An 18070-nucleotide genomic window follows, 5' to 3' on the forward strand; every position below is an offset into this window, starting at 1 on the left:
TGTCACAGTCACCCATAGTTTATAGCAGGAAATGTACTTTCTTGTCCTTGTGCCCACAAGACACAAAAGAAGATACAAGTTTTATAGGGTAAGTAATAGGCATGTCTTTAATGAATGAACTAAAGAATTTGCAGATAGGAAAATTATGTTAGACTGGAAGTGACTACTACACATGATTGTAATCTCAGGACTTGGGAGGCTGAGGCAGGAAGATTAAGAGTGGTAGGCCAGTCTGGGCTATTTAACCAAGGCCCCCCCCCAAAAAAAAAGAAGACAGTGCTTTATATTTTAATATTTGATACAATGAACAGTCCCAAACTTGCCACCTTGCTCAGGGTTGAGTAGCCCTGAGAACATACGTTGCTGTTCTCATTTGGGGGAAATAATTTTTTTAAAGTGTAGTATTTACTGCTGGAGGGGAATAGGCTGGACATTAAGGAAATACACTGTGGCCTGCTGCAGAGTCGATTTTCAAACAGTGGTAATTAAGCAGCATGCATTTAATTGATAAATACATTTAGACTTTGAAATGCTTCTCCTGTGGGTTTGAGCTAACTAGGAGCTGCTGACTCCTTGAGTTCACCATAATAAGGAAAACCCCTTCCTGTGGGCTTGCTTGTTGCTTTTCATTGGAGATAGACGCCCGTGAAGGTCTTCAGCTCTCTTCCTGAGAAGTCCCTCTGGAGACTGGGTGTTGGTCAGATGAGTTTTCGGAGGGAATGAAGCCTTGCACAGAGAAGGCGTCTGACAACCTTATAAAGACAAGCGTGAGTGACAGAGTCTCCATTATCACAAATGGTGAAAGCATTTCTGTGATTAGACAGAATGTACTTAAATTACGGTTATTTTCTGTGTGCTACAGTAGGAAGGAAAATGTAAGCTCTGGGGGCTAAACAGCAATGCAGATATGATTTTAATTTAGTTTCCTAAGTAATAAAATGGTTATATAGTGAATGATTTGCCCATGTCACTGAGGACTCACTGGGACAGCCTGCACTTCTCTTCTCACCTGTGTGGTGTCTCAGCCCCCTGAGCAGAGACGCTCAGTGCAATCTCTCTCCACACTCAAGGAATTGCTCCTAGGGGTGCAGTGATCCGGTGCCTTTGCCCCCATGGGCACCATGCACAAGGATTTCCACATTAGGGAGTTTACTCACCAGTGGCTGTGGAAGCGATTAGTGGGTTGGAAAAGCATTTCAACAGGATAGCAGGATAGAAACAGAAGGACTCACACACAGGTTCTGTAAAATGTGAGTTTTAGGACGTGGTGGCGTCTGTTGCTATAGGTGAGAAACCTGTGCTTGTGGTGATTGAGTTTTCTCCTGCTGCCTTCAAGATGGCCTTTTTGCCTTTGGCTTTTGACAGTTCAGCTTCAGGGTGTCTACTTTTACGTTTACTTAGGTTTTCCTTGGATTTTCATAGTTGGCATTCATTGACCTGTGTCACTCATGAAATTTACATTTGGGGGAGTCCTTGTTTTAAAATCTAGTTCTGCTCCAGTCTCTCTCCATCCTCTTCCCAGAATCCCTACTGTGTGCATATCACCATGTTTGAAGGAGTCCACAGACATGGGGCTGTATACATCATTCTTCATTCCTCTTGTTTCTCTGCCTCAGGATGGGTAATCCCACTTGACCTGTTTTAAACAGGCAATCTCTTTTTCTCCACCCTGATGAGATCTGATCTTCATCAGTGTCCAAGGATTATATGCACATTAGACTTGGCTATCACAAACATGGTACTTCTCATATTTAAGATCCTTGTGAGTTTTCCGTTGTATAGACAAGGAAAGAAACTCTTCAGGAGAGTCTGAATGAAATGCATCTCTGTGTTTCGGAGCATTATACTCTGTTTACAGCAATTAGTTATTTTCTGGCGAAAAAAAAGGTAATAAATACTTGTAAATCTAATCCAGCAAGAACACATACATGTTTCCTCTCCTGTAACTATAGAGAATGTTGTTCACCTTGATTTTGATGCTAACTGTCATCTAGCTTTACCTGACCTTTACCATAACTTTTTGTTCAGGCATGTGCATGGGCGCATGCATGCATGCATATGTCTACACAGACCTGTCCAGATGCATACAATCAACACTGTTGCTCTCTGCCTTGTCCTCTTGAGAAGGGCTTTGTCACCGAACCTGGAATTCTCTGTTCACCAGCAGTTTGGGTACAAGCACATGTGGTTATACCTGGCTTCCTGTGGACACTGGGAAGTGAACCTAGGTCCTCTGGCTTGTCGGCACTCTTGCTGAGTTATTTCCCCAGACTTTACTCAGCAACGGCCTCCCTTTTCATCCATTTCATTTACAAATGTAGTATCTTCTTTTTCTAAAGACTCCCCATTTTCCAATTTTTATGGAAGATTTTGAACCCTTCCCCTGCATAAGGGACTTTGTGCCTCTTTTCTAGTTTTGCTGCTGTGTGCTAGCTACATGAATAACCCTTCTTTAAGATTGGTGAAGCCTTGTTTGTGTACCCTGTTACATGAAAAGTCATAGACTGTGCTGCTCCAACACTCAGAAAATTAATTTAAAATATATATATCAAAATATATAAGGCTCAAGCTATCTGGTAAAATTTTTACATCTGTGTACTTAGGAGTCGGAAGTGTTGCTTTTTCATACTTGTGACAGAATCATTGTATGTAGTCTAGGCTGGCCTGGAACTCACTGTATAGCCTGTGCTGGTCTTGAACTCACGATCCTCTTTCCTCAGCTTCCATAGTAACTGAGACCATAGACCCACACCACCAGGACTAGCTTGTATGTGGTAGTAGCACAGAGGCTGCAGTCACAGAAACACCCATGAATTCTGAAGTGATTGTGATGTACTGAAACCTGGGGAGACAGGATCAGAAAGAAGGCATGGCATCAGCCTGTGCTGAGGGCAGTTTTCTCAGGCCAAACCATAGCATCTCACACACTTCTGAGTCTTTACTCTGAATTCCAGGATGGCTTCTTAGATGCTGAGGCTCCCTTAGCCTTCAGTCCTGTCCTTTTATAGAGAAAATTGTTTATTATTATCTCTGTCTTGCTCTTTAAATGATCTTGGAAGCTGTGTGCTAGGGAAAACTCTGTGAAGGACAAACTTCCTTATGGTTCCCTGGGGAGAAAACTTCCTGCTCATTCTCACAGTCTCTCGTGACCTCAGTCTACTAATTTTAGTTGTCTCTAACCTGTGGCTTCCTGCCTCTCTCCGGATGCACTCCTCAGCTGAGTCTTGACTTCCCGAGTTCTTCCTTGTCACTGAGCATCACCTCTCATATATGCAGCTCCCCTTCCAGCACTGGTCGCTTTCAGCCTTCTTTGTTCTAGCTTAAGATTTAGATTCCTGCCTGTAATTACTTCTTTGTTCTAGCCTAGGATTTAGATTCTTGCCTGAAATTTCTTCTTTGTTCCAGCCCAATGTTAGATTCTTGACTGCAGTCCATTTCCTTGTCCTTGGCCAATGACAGATTCCTGCCAGGCAGCCCCAAAAACTCTCCACATCTCCCCCTTTTTATTGCATAAACAAGACTGAACCTGTCTTAGGTCATTCTGACAAGAATGCCTTCCTTACTTGTCGTGGAATATGCATTATCATAAGCAATGCACTTCTGTCTTAGGTTGGTAAGGTTCTGTGCAGAATCTTACCCATCCTTGGCTAGCCAGACTGTTCAATTAATATCTCTGTCTGGGGGTCCATTACGGTACTTTTAAAAATGTGTTCTTTGAGAGTTTCACATGTTTTGATCATATTCACCTTCCCTGGTGCTTACAGATTCACTCTCTCCCCCACCTAACCTTGTGTCCTTTTTAATTTTATTTTTAAAGCCCAGGAAGACCAATTTGTATTGCCAAAATATTCTTGGGCAATTCTTGGGTGTATGGTGTTGCCCTGGAGTATGGTTGGTTGACTTACCAGGGGTAATACTCAGAGAAAAACTGTCTCTTCTCTTCTTTTCCCAGAAGCTGACCCCATAGCTCCAGAGCTGGGGTGGGATTTTATACCTAACTTCCACCATCATGCTGGAACTTGGTTTGTCAAGATGGCTGTGAGTTCATTTGTGTAGCCTGTCCCACTAGATCCAGACGACACTATGTAGTCATCTACTGCCTCTGGCTTCTATATTCTTTCTGTTCCCTTTCCTGCAGTGATCCTTGAGAAGAGGAGGGTACAGTATATGTGTTCTGTTTAGGGCTGAGCATTTTCGCAGTCTTTTCTGTACCTTGGTCAGTTGTGGGTCTCTGTGCTAATAACCATATGCAATAAATAGAAGCTTCTCAGATGAGGCTTAGAAGATGCACTGATCTATGGTAGTAACATTAAGTCATTAGGAGTACTGTGCCCATTTAGCAGAATCACAGTAGCAGATTCTCTCCACAGCCTATGACCTGTCCAGACCTAGGTTCTTGGCTCAATAATTAGGCTGGATATGAGTTGTGTCGTGTGGACTAGGACTTAACTCCAAGCAAAAAGTGGTTAGTTTCTCCTATGACAGTTGTGCCACTGTTACACCAGGGGCCATGTTTTACCAGACCAACTGTTTTTGTAGCTCCCAGGGCTCTCAGCTGGATCTGATTGATGTTTCCCTCTAGCATGCATAGCATCTTCCAGCACTGTGAAAGCTAGCCGTCTAGGGCTGTAGCTTCCAGGTAAGTACCAGCTAAGTTCTCTATGTGGTGTCTTCAGCAATAGTGTCTTACTCTGAAATTCTAGAGGGTAACTAAGAGTATTGGCAACAGCCTGTAATGTTTGGGGTGGGTGGGTGGGTGGGGTCTATAGGATCTCATCAGCCAACAACTCAAAAAGAAATAGCCCTGGCTCTGGGATTTTTTTTTTTATTGGATATTTTATTTACATTTCATATGTTATCCCTTTACCCCATCCCCCACCCACCCGGGAACCCCTCATCCCCTTACCCCTCCTCCTTCTTCTCCGTGGATGTAACCCCCACCTACCCCCCCACTCCCACTTCCCCACCCTCAAAATTCCCGCCCCCTGGGGCGTCCAGCCTTCATGAGGTCAAGGATCTCTTCTTCCACCTGTGCCCGACAGGGCCCTCCACTCTTACATATTCAGCTGAAGCCCTGGATCCCTCCATAAGTGCTCCCAGGCTGGTGGTTAGGACCCTGGGAGCTGTGGTTGGTTGGTATTGTTGCTCTCCTCATGGTGCCACAAACCCTTTCAGCTCCTTCAGTCCTCACTCTAACTCCTCCATTGAGAACCTCATGATCAGTTCAGTGGCTAGTTGTGAGCATCTGCCTCTGAATATGTCAGATTCTTGAAGGCCTCTGAGGAGATATCCATATCAGGCTCTTATCAGCATGCACTTCCTGTCTTCCACATCAGCATCTACCTTTGGTGACTGCACATGGGATGGATACTCAGGTGGAAAGGTCTTCAAATGGCCCCTCCTTCAGTTTCTGTCCCTCACTTTGTCTCCATATTTGCTCCCTTGAGTATTTTGTTGCTCCTTCTAAGAAGAACTGAATCACCCCCACTTGGTCTTCCTTTTTTATGAGCTTCATGTGGCCTGTGAGTTGCATCTTGGGCATTTCAAAGTTCTGGGCTAATATCCAATAATCAGTGAGTGAATACCATGTGTGTGCTTTTGTGATTGGCTTACTTCACTCAGGATAATTTCTAGTTCCATCCATTTACCTAGGAACCTCTCGAATTCATTGTTTTTAATAGCTGAGTAATACTCCATTGTGTAAATATACCACATTTTTTGAATCCATTCCTCAGTTGAAGGACATCTGGGTTCTTTCCAGCTCCTGGCTATTATAAATAAGGCTGCTATGAAGATAGTTGAGCATATGTCCTTGTTATATGTTCGAGCATCTTCTGGGTATATGCCTAGGAGTGGTATAGCTGGATCCTCAGGTAATGCTATGTCCAATTTTCTGAGGAACCGCCACACTGATTTCCAAAGTGGTTGCACCATCTTGCAGTCCCACCAACAATGGAGGAGTGTTCCTCTTTCTCCACACCCTTGCCAGCATCTACTATCACCTGAGTTCTTAGTCTTAGCCATTCTGACTGGTGTGAGATGGAATCTCAGAGTTGTTTTGATTTGCATTTCCCTGATGACTAAGGACACTGAACATTTCTTTAGGTGCTTCTCGGCCATTCGAGCTTCTTCAATTGAAAATTCTTTGTTAAGCTCTATACCCCATTTTTTTAATAGGGTAATTTGGTTGTCTGGAGTCTACTTTCTTGAGTTCTTTGTATATATTGGATATTAGCCCTCTATCAGATGTAGGATTGGTAAAGATCTTTTCCCAATTTGTTGGTTGCCGTTTTGTCCTATTGACAGTGTCCTTTGCCTTACAGAAACTTTGCAATTTTATGAAGTCCCATTTGTCAATTCTTTTTTTTTTTAAAAGATTTATTTATTTATTTTATTTATGAGTACACTGTCGCTGTCTTCAGACACACCAGAATAGGGCATCCAATCTCATTATAGATGGTTGTGAGCCACCATGTGGTTGCTGGGATTTGAACTCAGGACCTCTGGAAGAGCAGTCAGTGCTCTTAACCGCTGAGCCATCTCTCCAGCCCCCCATTTGTCAATTCTTGATCTTAGAGCATATGCCATTGGTGTTCTGTTCAGTTACTTTTCCCCTGTGCCCAAGTATTTGAGGGTCTTCCCCACCTTCTCTTCTATTAGTTTCAATGTATCTGGCTTTATGTGGAGGTCCTTTATCCACTTAGACTTGAGCTTTGTACAAGGAGATAAGAATGGATCAATTTTCATTCTTCTACATGTTGTCCTCCAGTTGAACCAGCACCATTTGTTGAAAATGCTGTCCTTTTTCCACTGGACAGTTTTAGCTCCTTTGTCAAAGATCAAGTGACCATAGGAGTGTGGGTTCATTTCTGGGTCTTCAATTCTATTCCATTGATCTTCCTGCCTGTCTCTGTACCAATACCAGGTAGTTTTTATCAATATTGCTCTGTAGTACAGCTTGAGGTCAGGGATGGTGATTCCTCCAGAAGTTCTTTTATTGTTGAGAATAGTTTTCGCTATCCTGGGTTTTTTGTTATTCCATATGAATTTGAGAATTTCCTTTTCTAACTCTGTGAAGAATTGAGTTGGGATTTTAATGGGGATTGCATTGAATCTGTAGATTGCTTTTGGCAAGATGGCCATTTTTATTATATTAATCCTGCCAATCCATGAGCATGGGAGATCTTTCCATCTTCTGAGATCTTCTTTGATTTCTTTCTTCAGGGACGTGAAGTTCTTGTCGTACAGGTCTTTCACTTGCTTGGTTAGATTCACACCAAGGTATTTCATATTATTTGCAACTATTGTGAAGGGTGTCATTTCCCTAATTTCTTTTTCAGTCTGTTTATCTTTCATGTAGAGGAAGGCTACTGATTTGTTTGAGTTGATTTTATAACCAGCCACTTTGCTGAAGTTGTTTATCAGGTTTAGGAGTTCTCTGGTGGAAGATTGGGGGTCACTTAAGTATATTATCATATCATCTGCAAATAGCGATATTTTGACTTCTTCCTTTCCTATTTGTATCCCTTTGACTTCTTTTTGTTGTCTAATTGCTCTGGCTAGGACTTCCAGTACTATATTGAATAGGTAGGGGGAGAGTGGGCAGCCTTGTCTAGTCCCTGATCTTAGTGGGATTGCTTCAAGTTTCTCTCCATTTAGCTTGATGTTGGCTACTGGTTTGCTGTAAATTGCTTTTACTATGTTTAGGTATGGGCCTTGAATTCCTGATCTTTCCAAGACTTTTATCATGAAGGGATGTTGAATTTTATCAAATGCTTTCTCAGCATCTAGTGAGATGATCATGTGGTTTTTTTCTTTGAGTTTGTTTATATAGTGGATTACATTGATGGATTTCCGAATATTGAACCATCCCTGCATTCCTGGGATAAAACCTACTTGATCATGATGGATGATTGTTTTGATGTGTTCTTGGATTCGGTTTGCTAGAATTTTATTGAGTATTTTTGCATCGATGTTCATAAGGGAGATTGGTCTGAAGTTCTCTTTCTTTGTCGGGTATTTGTGGGGTTTGGGTATGAGTGTAATTGTAGCTTCACAGAACGAATTGGGTAGTGTTCCTTCTGTTTCTATTTTGTGGAATAGTTTGAAGAGAATTGGTATTAGGTCTTCCTTGAAGGTCTGATAAAATTCAGCTCTAAAACCATCTGGTCCTGGGCTTTTTTTAGTGGGGAGACTTTTAATGACTGCTGCTATTTCCTTAGGGATTATGGGACTATTTAGATGGTTTATCTGCTCCTGGTTTAACTTTGGGACCTGGTATCTGTCTAGGAAATTGTCCATTTCTTCCAGGTTTTCTAGTTTTGTTGAGTATAGGCCTTTGTAGTAGGATCTGATGATTTTTTTTTAATTTCTTCAGTTTCTGTTGTTATGTCTCCCTTTTCAGTTCTGATTTTATTAATTTGGATACTGTCTCTGTGCCCTCTGGTTAATCTGGCTAACGGTTTATCTATCTTATTGATTTTCTCAAAGAACCAACTCCTGGTTTTATTGATATTTTGTATTGTTCTTTCTGTTTCTATTTGGTTGATTTCAGCCCTGAGTTTGATTATTTCCTGCCTTCTACTCCTCCTGGGTGTATTTGCTTCTTTTTGTTCTAGAGCTTTTAGTTGTGCAGTCGACTTGTTAGTGTGTGCTCTTTCCAGTTTCTTTTTGTAGGCACTTAGAGCTATGAGTTTTCCTCTTAGCACTGCCTTCATGGAGTCCCACAAGTTTTGGTATGATGTGTCCTCATTTTCATTGAATTCTAAAAAGTCTTTAATTTCTTTCTTTATTTCTTCCTTGAGCAAGTCATGATTGAGTAGAGAGTTGTTCAGTTTCCATGTGCACGTGGGTTTTCCATTGGTTTTGTCATTATTAAAGACCAGTCTTATTCCGTGGTGATCTGATAAGATGCAAGGGATTATTTCAATCTTTTTGTATCTGTAGAGGCCTGCTTTGTGACCAATTATATGGTCTAATGTTGGAGAAGGTACCATGAGGTGCTGAGAAAAAGGTATATTCTTTTGTTTTAGGATGAAATGTTCTATAGATGTCTGTTAAGTCCATTTGGTTCATAACTTCTGTTAATGTCAAAGTGTCTCGGTTTAGTTTCTGTTTCCATGATCTGTCCATTGCTGAGAGTGGGGTGTTGAAATTCCCCACTATTATTGTATGAGGTGTAATGTATGTTTTGAGCTTTAGTAAAGTTTCTTTTATGTATGTAGGTGCCCTTGCATTTGGAGCATAGATGTTCAGAATTGAGAGTTCACCTTGGTAGATTTTTCCTTTGATGAGTATGAAGTGTCCTTCCTTATCTTTTTTGATTAATTTTGGATGAAAGTCGATTTTATTTGATATTAGAATGGCTACTCCAGCTTGTTTCTTGGGGCCATTGGCTTGGAAAATTGTTTTCCACCCTTTTATTCTGAGGTAGTGTCTGTCTTTGTCACTGAGGTGCGTTTCTTGTATGCAGCAAAATTCTGGGTCTTGTTTGTGTATCCAGTCTGATAGTCTGCGTCTTTTTATTGGGGAATTGAGACCATTGATGTTAAGAGATATTAAGGAAAAACGATTGTGGCTTCCTGTTATTTTTGTTATTAGAGGTAAAGTTATGTTTGTGTAGCTATCTTCTTTTGGGGTTGTTGGAAGATTACTTCCTTGCTTTTTCTAGGTTGTAGTTTCCCTCCTTGTGTTGCCATTTTCCATCAATTATCCTTTGAAGTGCTGGGTTTGTGGGAATATATTGTGCAAATTTGGTTTTGTCATGGGATATCTTGGTTTCACCATCTATAGTGATTGAGAGTTTTGCTGGGTATAGTAATCTGGGCTGGCAATTGTGTTCTCTTAGGGTCTGTATGATGTCTGTCCAGGCTCTTCTGGATTTTATAGTCTCTGGTGAGAAGTCTGGTGTAATTCTTATAGGTCTGCCTTTGTATGTTACTTGACCTTTTTCCCTTACTGCTTTTAGTATTTTTTCTTTGTTTTGTGCATCTGATGTTTTGATTATTATGTGACGGGAGGTATTTCTTTTCTGGTCTATTCTATTTGGTGTTCTGTAGGCTTCTTGTATGTTTATGGGCATCTTGTTCTTTAGGTTAGGGAAGTTCTCCTCAATAATTTTGTTGAAGATATTTACTGTCCCTTTAAGTTGGGACTCTTCATTCTCATCTATACCTATTATCCTTAGGTTTGGTCTTCTCATTGTGTCCTGGATTTCCTGGATGTTTTGAGTTAGGAGTTTTTTGCAGTTTGCATTTTCTTTGACAACTGTGTCAATATTTTCTACCGTATCTTCTGCATTTGAGATTCACTCTTCTATCTCTTGTATTCGGTTGGTGATGCTTGCGTCTATGACTCCTGATCTCTTTCTTAAGTTTTCTATTTCCATGGTTGTCTCCCTTTGAGCTTTCTTTATTGTTTCTATTTCCAGTTTCAGATCCTGAATGTTTTTGTTTAATTCCTTCTTTGTGTTTTCTTGCATTTCCTTAAGGGATTTCTGTGATTCCTCTTTAAGGGCTTCTATCTGTTTACTTGTACTCTCCTGTATTTCTTTAAGGGAATTACTTAATTCCTTCTTATAATCCTCTATCATCATCATGAGAAGTGATTTTAATTCTGAATCCTGCTTTTCAGGTGTGATGGGTGTTCAGGGCTTGCTATATTGGGAGAACTGGGTACTGATGATGCCAAGAAACTTTGGTTTCTGTTGCTTATGTTCTTGCGCTTGCTTTTCGCCATCTGGTTAACTCTAGTGTTGCCTGCCCTCACTGTGTAAGACTGGAGTCTGTATTTCCAGTTATCTTGCTTGTTGCAGAGCTCCTCAGAGTCCAGATGTCTCTGTAGTCTTATGATCCTAATCTTGGTGTCTGCTGCTCTGAGTGCAGTGGCTCCTCGGCTGCTCTGAGTGCAGTGGCTCCTCTAGGATGACTCAGGAGTCAGTATCTCCTCAGGACAGGAGTAGATCAACTCAGTGTCAGCTGCTCTGAGTGCAGTGGCTCCGGCTGCTCTGAGTGCAGTGGCTCCGGCTGCTCTGAGTGCAGTGGCTCCTCTAGGATGACTCAGGAGTCAGTATCTCCACAGGACAGGAGCAGACCAACTCTGTGTCTGCCCCAGCCCACAGGACCAGGCAGGGGAGGAAGGGTGGCTCTGGGATTTTAATTTGATAGCTTGTGGTATCTGGTAGGAACACTATTGCCTTTGTAGGTAACTCCATTTTAACTCATGTGCCTGTGTATGTGCATGTGTGTGTATGTATGTGCGTGCGTGCGTGCGTGCGTGCATGTGTGTGTGTGTGTGTAAGCTTCTACAGTATTTGATTTCCATAGGACTTTTAAAAAATGTCTTTATCCCCCCCCCTTCCCCTCTCCCTCTTGCTCCAGCCCCACTTGCTCCAGGCCCCCTAAAAAGGTCTTTAGTTATCTTTCCCTATATTCCCTCTCTACTCTGCCGTTTTGTTCCCCCACCCTTCAATTTAACCTTTCCTGTTTCATTATTCCCCTTTAACCCTTTATGTCAGTGTGTTCTATGAACACTATAGAAGTACTTCTGTAATCTTTCACCTTTCACACTGAACACAAAGCTGGCTCATCAGCCCATTTTAAGCAACTTATCAGAATATAACTAAGATGATATTTTGTGTCCTATATAATTTTTATATCATATAAAATAAAAAAAATTCCAGGTACATTATTCATTACTAGGTAACTTTTTATAAATTAAACTGAGTAAATCACTGTACTAAGAGAATCCTGTACATATTAACCTCATTAAGATTTTTTAATTGACCTCTAATCCCAGCACTTGGGAGGCAGAGGCAGGCGGATTTCTGAATTCAAGAGTTCGAGGCTAGCCTGGTCTACAAAGATTTTTTAATTGATTGGATTCTTATCAGTTTAGAAATTCTTTTTTGCATTTTACTCTTAAAGTTTGCTATCCTGGGATTTTTCTTTATTTTCAATTATGTGTATGTGTGTATGTGCTTGTATATCTGTGGAAGTGTGTGCATGTTAGTGCAGGTATCTGAGGAGATCAGAAGATGACCTATCCAGAGTTACAGACAATTGTGAGAATCCTTGCCCAATGAGAACGTGGGCGCTGGGGATTGAACTTGGATCTCATGTGTATAGCACATGCTTTTAACCACTGGGCACTCTCCCCAGTCTTCCCCCTGTTAGAGTCCCCACGTGAGTGTTCTAAGAAGATTTCTCATTTGTAACATATCTCCAAGTCTGTCATACTTCATCTGGTCATTTATGCACAGCAGTGGCTTCAACCTTCCTTGGGCCAGCATGCAAGCACCTGAGCACAATGAGGGGCTTGTGTGTCCAGCAGAGCCGCAGCTGTGCTCTGCTGTGCTCAGCTAGATGCTGGGCTGCAGCCTGGGTTATCTTCCAGACCTGCTCTCCAGTATCAGGGGAACTGGAACATGGTCTTTCCTAGGAATTCTATATCTTGTACATCAAGAAGTGGTTGGAGGCTGGGAATCAAGTTACCTGTTTTTTTTGTTTTGTTTTGTTTTGTTTGTTTTTTGTCTTGTAAAGGGCAGACATATCCATGTATGCTAACACCAAGGGCTTTGTCTTCTGTCCATCTTTGCTCTGCAGGTGACCTTTATGGAGCCATAGGCTCTCCAGTGAGATTGACTCGCACTGTGGTGATTGGGAAGCAGAAGGACTTGGTCCAGCGCATTCTTTATGTTCTGACCTACTTTCTCCGTTGCTCTGAACTGCAAGAGAATCACCTGACTTGGAGTGGGAATCATAGTGAGGATGACCAGGTTATAAATGGGAGCAAGATCGTAACCGCCTTGGAAAAAGGAGAGGTGGAAGAGTCTGAGTATGTGGTAGTTACAGTGAGCAATGAGCCTGCTCTGGTACCGCCAATCCTACCACCAGGGACATCTGAGAGGAGGAGCCCTGAGCCTACAGTAGTAGCTGAGATCCCAGAAGGCATCAATACTAGTGAACTGGGTCACAGACCTGAAAAACACAGGTGCAAGAGCCCAGAGCAGAATTCTGAGGCCAGTAGCATGGGATTCCAAGAGGCAGAACCTGACAGTTCGTGGACACCTCAAAGCATATTCTGTGAGGACAAACAGAATGACCAAGAGGCAGTCCAGGATTGTTCTTCAAGACCTCCCAGCTGTGAGGTGCCCAAGGTAAGAAGAAGGATGGACCAACAAACCTTCCGTGTGGAGCTGCCTGGGGAGATGCTAAAGAAAGAAGCAGAGTGGTCAGCAGCCTGGCCTTGCCCTGACAGACATTCCCAGGAGGATCGTCCTGTTGAAAAGGTCACTTTCCACATTGGAAGTTCCATCTCCCCAGAGTCTGACTTTGAAAGCCGCACCAAAAGAATGGAGGAGCGGTTAAAGGCCTCTGGACATTTTCTTGGGGCCAGTGCCTCTGCCAGGTCTAGTATGGACACTGGCCTGACTCAAGACCAGCAGGGCTCTGGGTGCTCCTTCAACGCTGATTTTCAAAAGGACATCACACCTCAAGACCACTCTTCAGGGGGGGAAGGTGTCTCTGAGGACAGAGGCCTCCGAGCCAACATGGGACATACTGTGGGACAACTTAGCCAAGTTGGTGGCCCCCTTACACATTCAATTCGTGCAGCAGGAAGTGGCCGGACACTGCCGGAACAGACTAGAGATGTGCAATTAAAAGGCGACAAAGGACCTTCATCAGAGCCTATTTCAAACAGATGTAGACAGCAGGGTGGCCTGCTGATTGCTACAGATGTCCCCTGTGGGGATGCCAGTGGTAAGGCCAACTACAGGAGCGAAGGAGACATTCCCAGGAATGAAAGCTTGGATAGTGCTCTTGGAGACAGTGATGATGAAGCGTGTGTTTTGGCCCTGCTAGAACTAGGTCACAGTTGTGACAGGACTGAAGGGTCCTTGGAAGTGGAACTGCCTCTGCCAAGGTAACACTGCACAGGGAACTGTCCATAGTCTGATGCTGTAACCATGCTGCCACTCGTGATCACTTTATATGTATGCAGCATGTGGTTTTCTCTTAAATATCAGAGGTATCAACACTTATATTCAGGGGTTTCCAGCCTGTCTGATCTCCATGGATGCTCACCATCTTGGTGCAGCTAAGTTCTTGGACAGAGGATGGTGGTTGTCTTTGCAGCTCTTGAGACATTTGGGGGAGTGAAGAGCACAATGGCTTTGCTTGCAGGGAGGAGAGAGTTCCTCATGTCTATGTAATGTGTATGGCTGGCTGTGGGTGTCTTGCTTCTAAGGTAATGATAGATCACATTCCCTGAGGCTTCCTTCCTGCCGTTCAGCCTCTTTATTCTCTCTCTGTCGGGTTGTTTTGGTCCGTGAAGACTGAAAGTTGCAATTAGAAGATTCCTTCTGTTGGTCTTCGCTGTGGTGGACACTGCTCTCTGTGATAGATTCATAAAGCCATGCTTTTGGCACGATGATCCCCTGCCTCCTCCTTCTCCTTCTGACCATGACTTTCTGATACATGTTCAGTATGATGTATAAGAATAGCTTCCTAAGTTCTTAGACAAGTCTCACTATGTAGCCTAGGCTAGCCTTAAACTGAGGACAGTTACCTCCACATCCGGCTTAAAAATGAAGTTTTAATTAGCTATGGAAATAGTATATTTTTTCAGGTTTCCATTTTAATAAAAATTGCTTTATTTTCTCCCAAATCCCCTCTTTTCTCACACTTATGGTCTTACTAAAGGACCCTGATACGAACCACAGGAAAACTATATATTTTCTTGTGTCATTGGAGATTTTGTTTCCATTGTAATATTAAAAAGTGTTTACTTTTTAGCTATGTGTTTAATATTTCAAATGTTGTTTTAGGTCTCAGAGCACCAGCAAGCCAAATGTTAGAAATTTTGGCCGCTCACTTCTGGCAGGTTACTGCGCCACGTATATGCCTGACTTGGTGCTGCACGGAACCAGCAGTGATGAGAAGCTGAAGCAGTGCCTGGCAGCTGATCTGGTCCACACGGTGCATGTAAGTGACCAGTGTAGAACCACAGGATGGCCAGCAGCAGGCTCTTCAGAGTACACTGAAGGACACAGTGACAAGACAGCCAATGAGGTCTAATTAAGAGTCTAGGGACTCTGTGAGCATACCTGGGCCAGACTCAGCAAAGGAAAAGCAGGTAATAGCAGAACTACAGAGTCCTGGAGCAGGAAGAGGGACTGCCTGTCTGGGGACAGTGAGGAAGGTGGAGCATCTGGCTTCCAGTTCTCTCCTCCATCCTCCAGTTTCTTCTGCAAAAGGCCAGAGAGCAAGGGAACAGCTAAAGTACAGACCTCCAATTTTCTAGAGAGGTCAGCTTCCTAGAGCCAGAACAGGATGGGTAGAGTAAAGTAGGGGATGAATGGCTGTGGGCTGGCCTGGCAACATAAATTGACAGATGGTGAGTGACAGTTATATCCCTTCAGAAAGAAGACCAAAGAGATGTTGTGTATGGCTTGCTTTTTATCCAAACCTTGCAAGTTTCTAAAAAGCAATTACTTGAACTGATTTGTCATTGAGCTCACTTTGATAGCCTGGTGGAGATGGCTGTAGAAAGATTTACAGGTATTACTGGAAAATTGCCTGTAGCTACTGCTAAGTGCTTTTCTGTTATCTACAGCATGACAGGAGCTGAACACTTACAGAAACTGTGTCAATCTGATGGACCTGTTTTTAATTGTGCTGCCGTTGGGCAGATGTGCAAGCGTAGCTGTTTTGCGATTAGAAACATCTTGTGCAATAGGGAGAATCCTTGTTGCCTCATTAAGATTGTTGGAACCTGGCTTTGTTATCTCCTTATTGCACACTTTTTGTTTGTTGAGGGGAAGGGGTTTTGCAAAGTAGAAAAGAAGGCATTGTAGGTTATCTTTGGCCTTGAACATCCACCCAGATACAAAGCAGACACAGGCTAAACAGGCTAAGGATGCTTGTATGAAATACGAAGAAGGGCTCGGGTGGGAAGCAGAGATCAGGATCCTGTGCCCCATAGAGGTAAAGAGCTGTAGAGAAAGTACCTGGGATCTGGGTGGGGTCCACCCAGCATACATGTGCTTACCCAAAAACGCCTAGTCCCACACGCTTTGTCATCAGACACCATCCCTTGAAGGAACAGTCCTGGAATAAAACTGTGAGGTTTCTGTTATCTACAAGTAACTCACAGTTCCCTTTATTCTTATCACAGATACCACACACTTGCTCTTATCATTTCAGAGGTTGGGTCATCTATCCATCCCATAGTATAAGCACAGGGCCCTCCTTGCATGATGTCATCTTTCTACACTGTCCTAAGTGTGGCTGTCCTTTATGTGTTTAGTGTGTGTTGGGACATGATAGGACCCTGTGTTGTGTCATCATCACCTCCTGCCTGTATCCGTATATGCGGAGCCCTTGCAGTTTGCTTTCAGTGGTGCTGCTGGTTTGATTGCCAAGGATGCTGGGTTTGCTTCTTGCACCTTTACTCCACCAAGCCAGAGTGCTGCTCCTGACAGAGGCTCAAATAGACTGTAGGAGCTCACAGGGCTGCCCTCAGTGATACTGAGCTCACGAGCTGCTGCACATTTGTCCTGAAGTGCCCAGAGTCACTTACTAACTGCCACAGAAAAGCAGTGTCCTGATTGATAACCACATCCAACTTAGCTCTGACTCAACTCAGGAAATTTTGACATTTGTTTTATAGGTCATATATTTCTAATTTCTAAATATTTGATTTTCATTGTGACCGTGTAGCTCTGTAATTCTTATATTTGAGAAAATAGCCATGTCTACATTATCATTCCTCTGAGAGCTTTTCTGTGTTTCATTTTAAAAACTATTTTTTATTGGATATTTTATTTATTTACAGTGCAGATGTCATCCCCTTTCCCCATTTCTCCTCCCTAGAACCTCCATCCCATCCCCCCCTCCTTTTTGCTTTTATACCATTAAAAATAGTATTTTTACACTGTATAAGCTCTCATTTTTTTTTCTTAATTTCTTTTTTATATTTTTTTCAAATCGTAATTTTTACTTATTCACACAGGGGTTGTAAACACAAAAAGGCAGGACGTGGGGAAGGGGATGACACTGGGGCGTGGGTGTTCAGGGGGAATACAGATATCTTTCAGAACAGGGTATCGGCTGGGTGAAGGTTCAGGGGACAAGTTGCTATGACTCTGTCTATGATTCACTTGTCCTTATCTAAGTTGGTATTATATGCCAAGGCTACCTATTTACAAGTAAATAAACTATGACTACTCAGGCTAGTAAATTTCCACAAAAGCTGCCTGTTTACAATAGCTTATAGACATCTGTTTCAATGTTATTCTACAGAGACCCAAGACTTGGTGTTAGTATACATGTATGACAGGCCTATTGCTGGTTTTAGGCCTATGGCTGATTTTAGGCCTTCAGTGTATAAGCAGGAATGCCCCTGACAGTTCCTCCCTTCTCTAAGTATAGAAGGGCTGTGGTGATTCCAATCTTGAGAAGGCGGGGATAGAGGCCTGACCTCCAGTAATTGAAGGATACCTTGTAATGGCTCCGGTCCCCCAGTTGTTGTCCAGTGAGGCATGAGGGCGATACCCATCCCGATGTCTTTTTCCTGGAGAGGGGATACTTTCAACATCAACCCCTATGCAGTCAGGCTTGTCCCTCAGGGAACCCAGAGAGATATTTTTAACTTTTATTGATACTTTTAACTTTTATTCCCTTGCAGTGATTAGCCTCACAGCCTAAGCAACAATTCAGATCGCCAGTCAGAGGAAGTTCTGGGTGGTCCCTCTCTGCTTGGTCTAGGGGTGGAAGTCCCCTCTTTTAGGTTGGGTGGAGATGGGTTTTGGGAACACCCTGGGTAGAGTAACAACCTCATCTTGAGTCTCGTGGTCCTCCATAGCTAACTTATGATAATGTATCTGAATAGGTTTTGCTACCAAATAATTTATCTGTTGTTTCACAAAGTTAGTCAGCCTATTTGAGGCCCAGGGACCAGCAGAAATAAGCAAACATAACCCAATTAATGGTCCCAAGATGGGAGGAAGTAGGGTTGACAACCATGGAGAGGCTGAAAACCAATTCTTGTACCAGCACTCATCTTTCTG

The 18070-nt window shown here is 42.8% G+C and overlaps 1 protein-coding gene across 4 annotated transcripts in view; it reads left to right on the forward strand.

Annotated features, from left to right (window-relative positions):
- The window catches only part of Fnip2 (folliculin interacting protein 2), a 117461-nt gene that overhangs the window by 76974 nt on the left and 22417 nt on the right, over window positions 1-18070 (forward strand). For all 4 annotated transcript variants that reach the window (XM_028754914.1, XM_028754916.1, XM_028754913.1 and 1 more), the window contains 2 exons: window positions 12603-13923; window positions 14828-14984. In XM_028754914.1, the coding sequence (XP_028610747.1) occupies window positions 12603-13923; window positions 14828-14984 (1478 nt within the window). The remainder of the gene's footprint in view (window positions 1-12602; window positions 13924-14827; window positions 14985-18070) is intronic.

The sequence above is a fragment of the Grammomys surdaster genome, unplaced genomic scaffold (assembly GCF_004785775.1).
Source record: "Grammomys surdaster isolate TR1022 unplaced genomic scaffold, NIH_TR_1.0 126039, whole genome shotgun sequence".
Classification (NCBI taxonomy): domain Eukaryota; kingdom Metazoa; phylum Chordata; class Mammalia; order Rodentia; family Muridae; genus Grammomys; species Grammomys surdaster.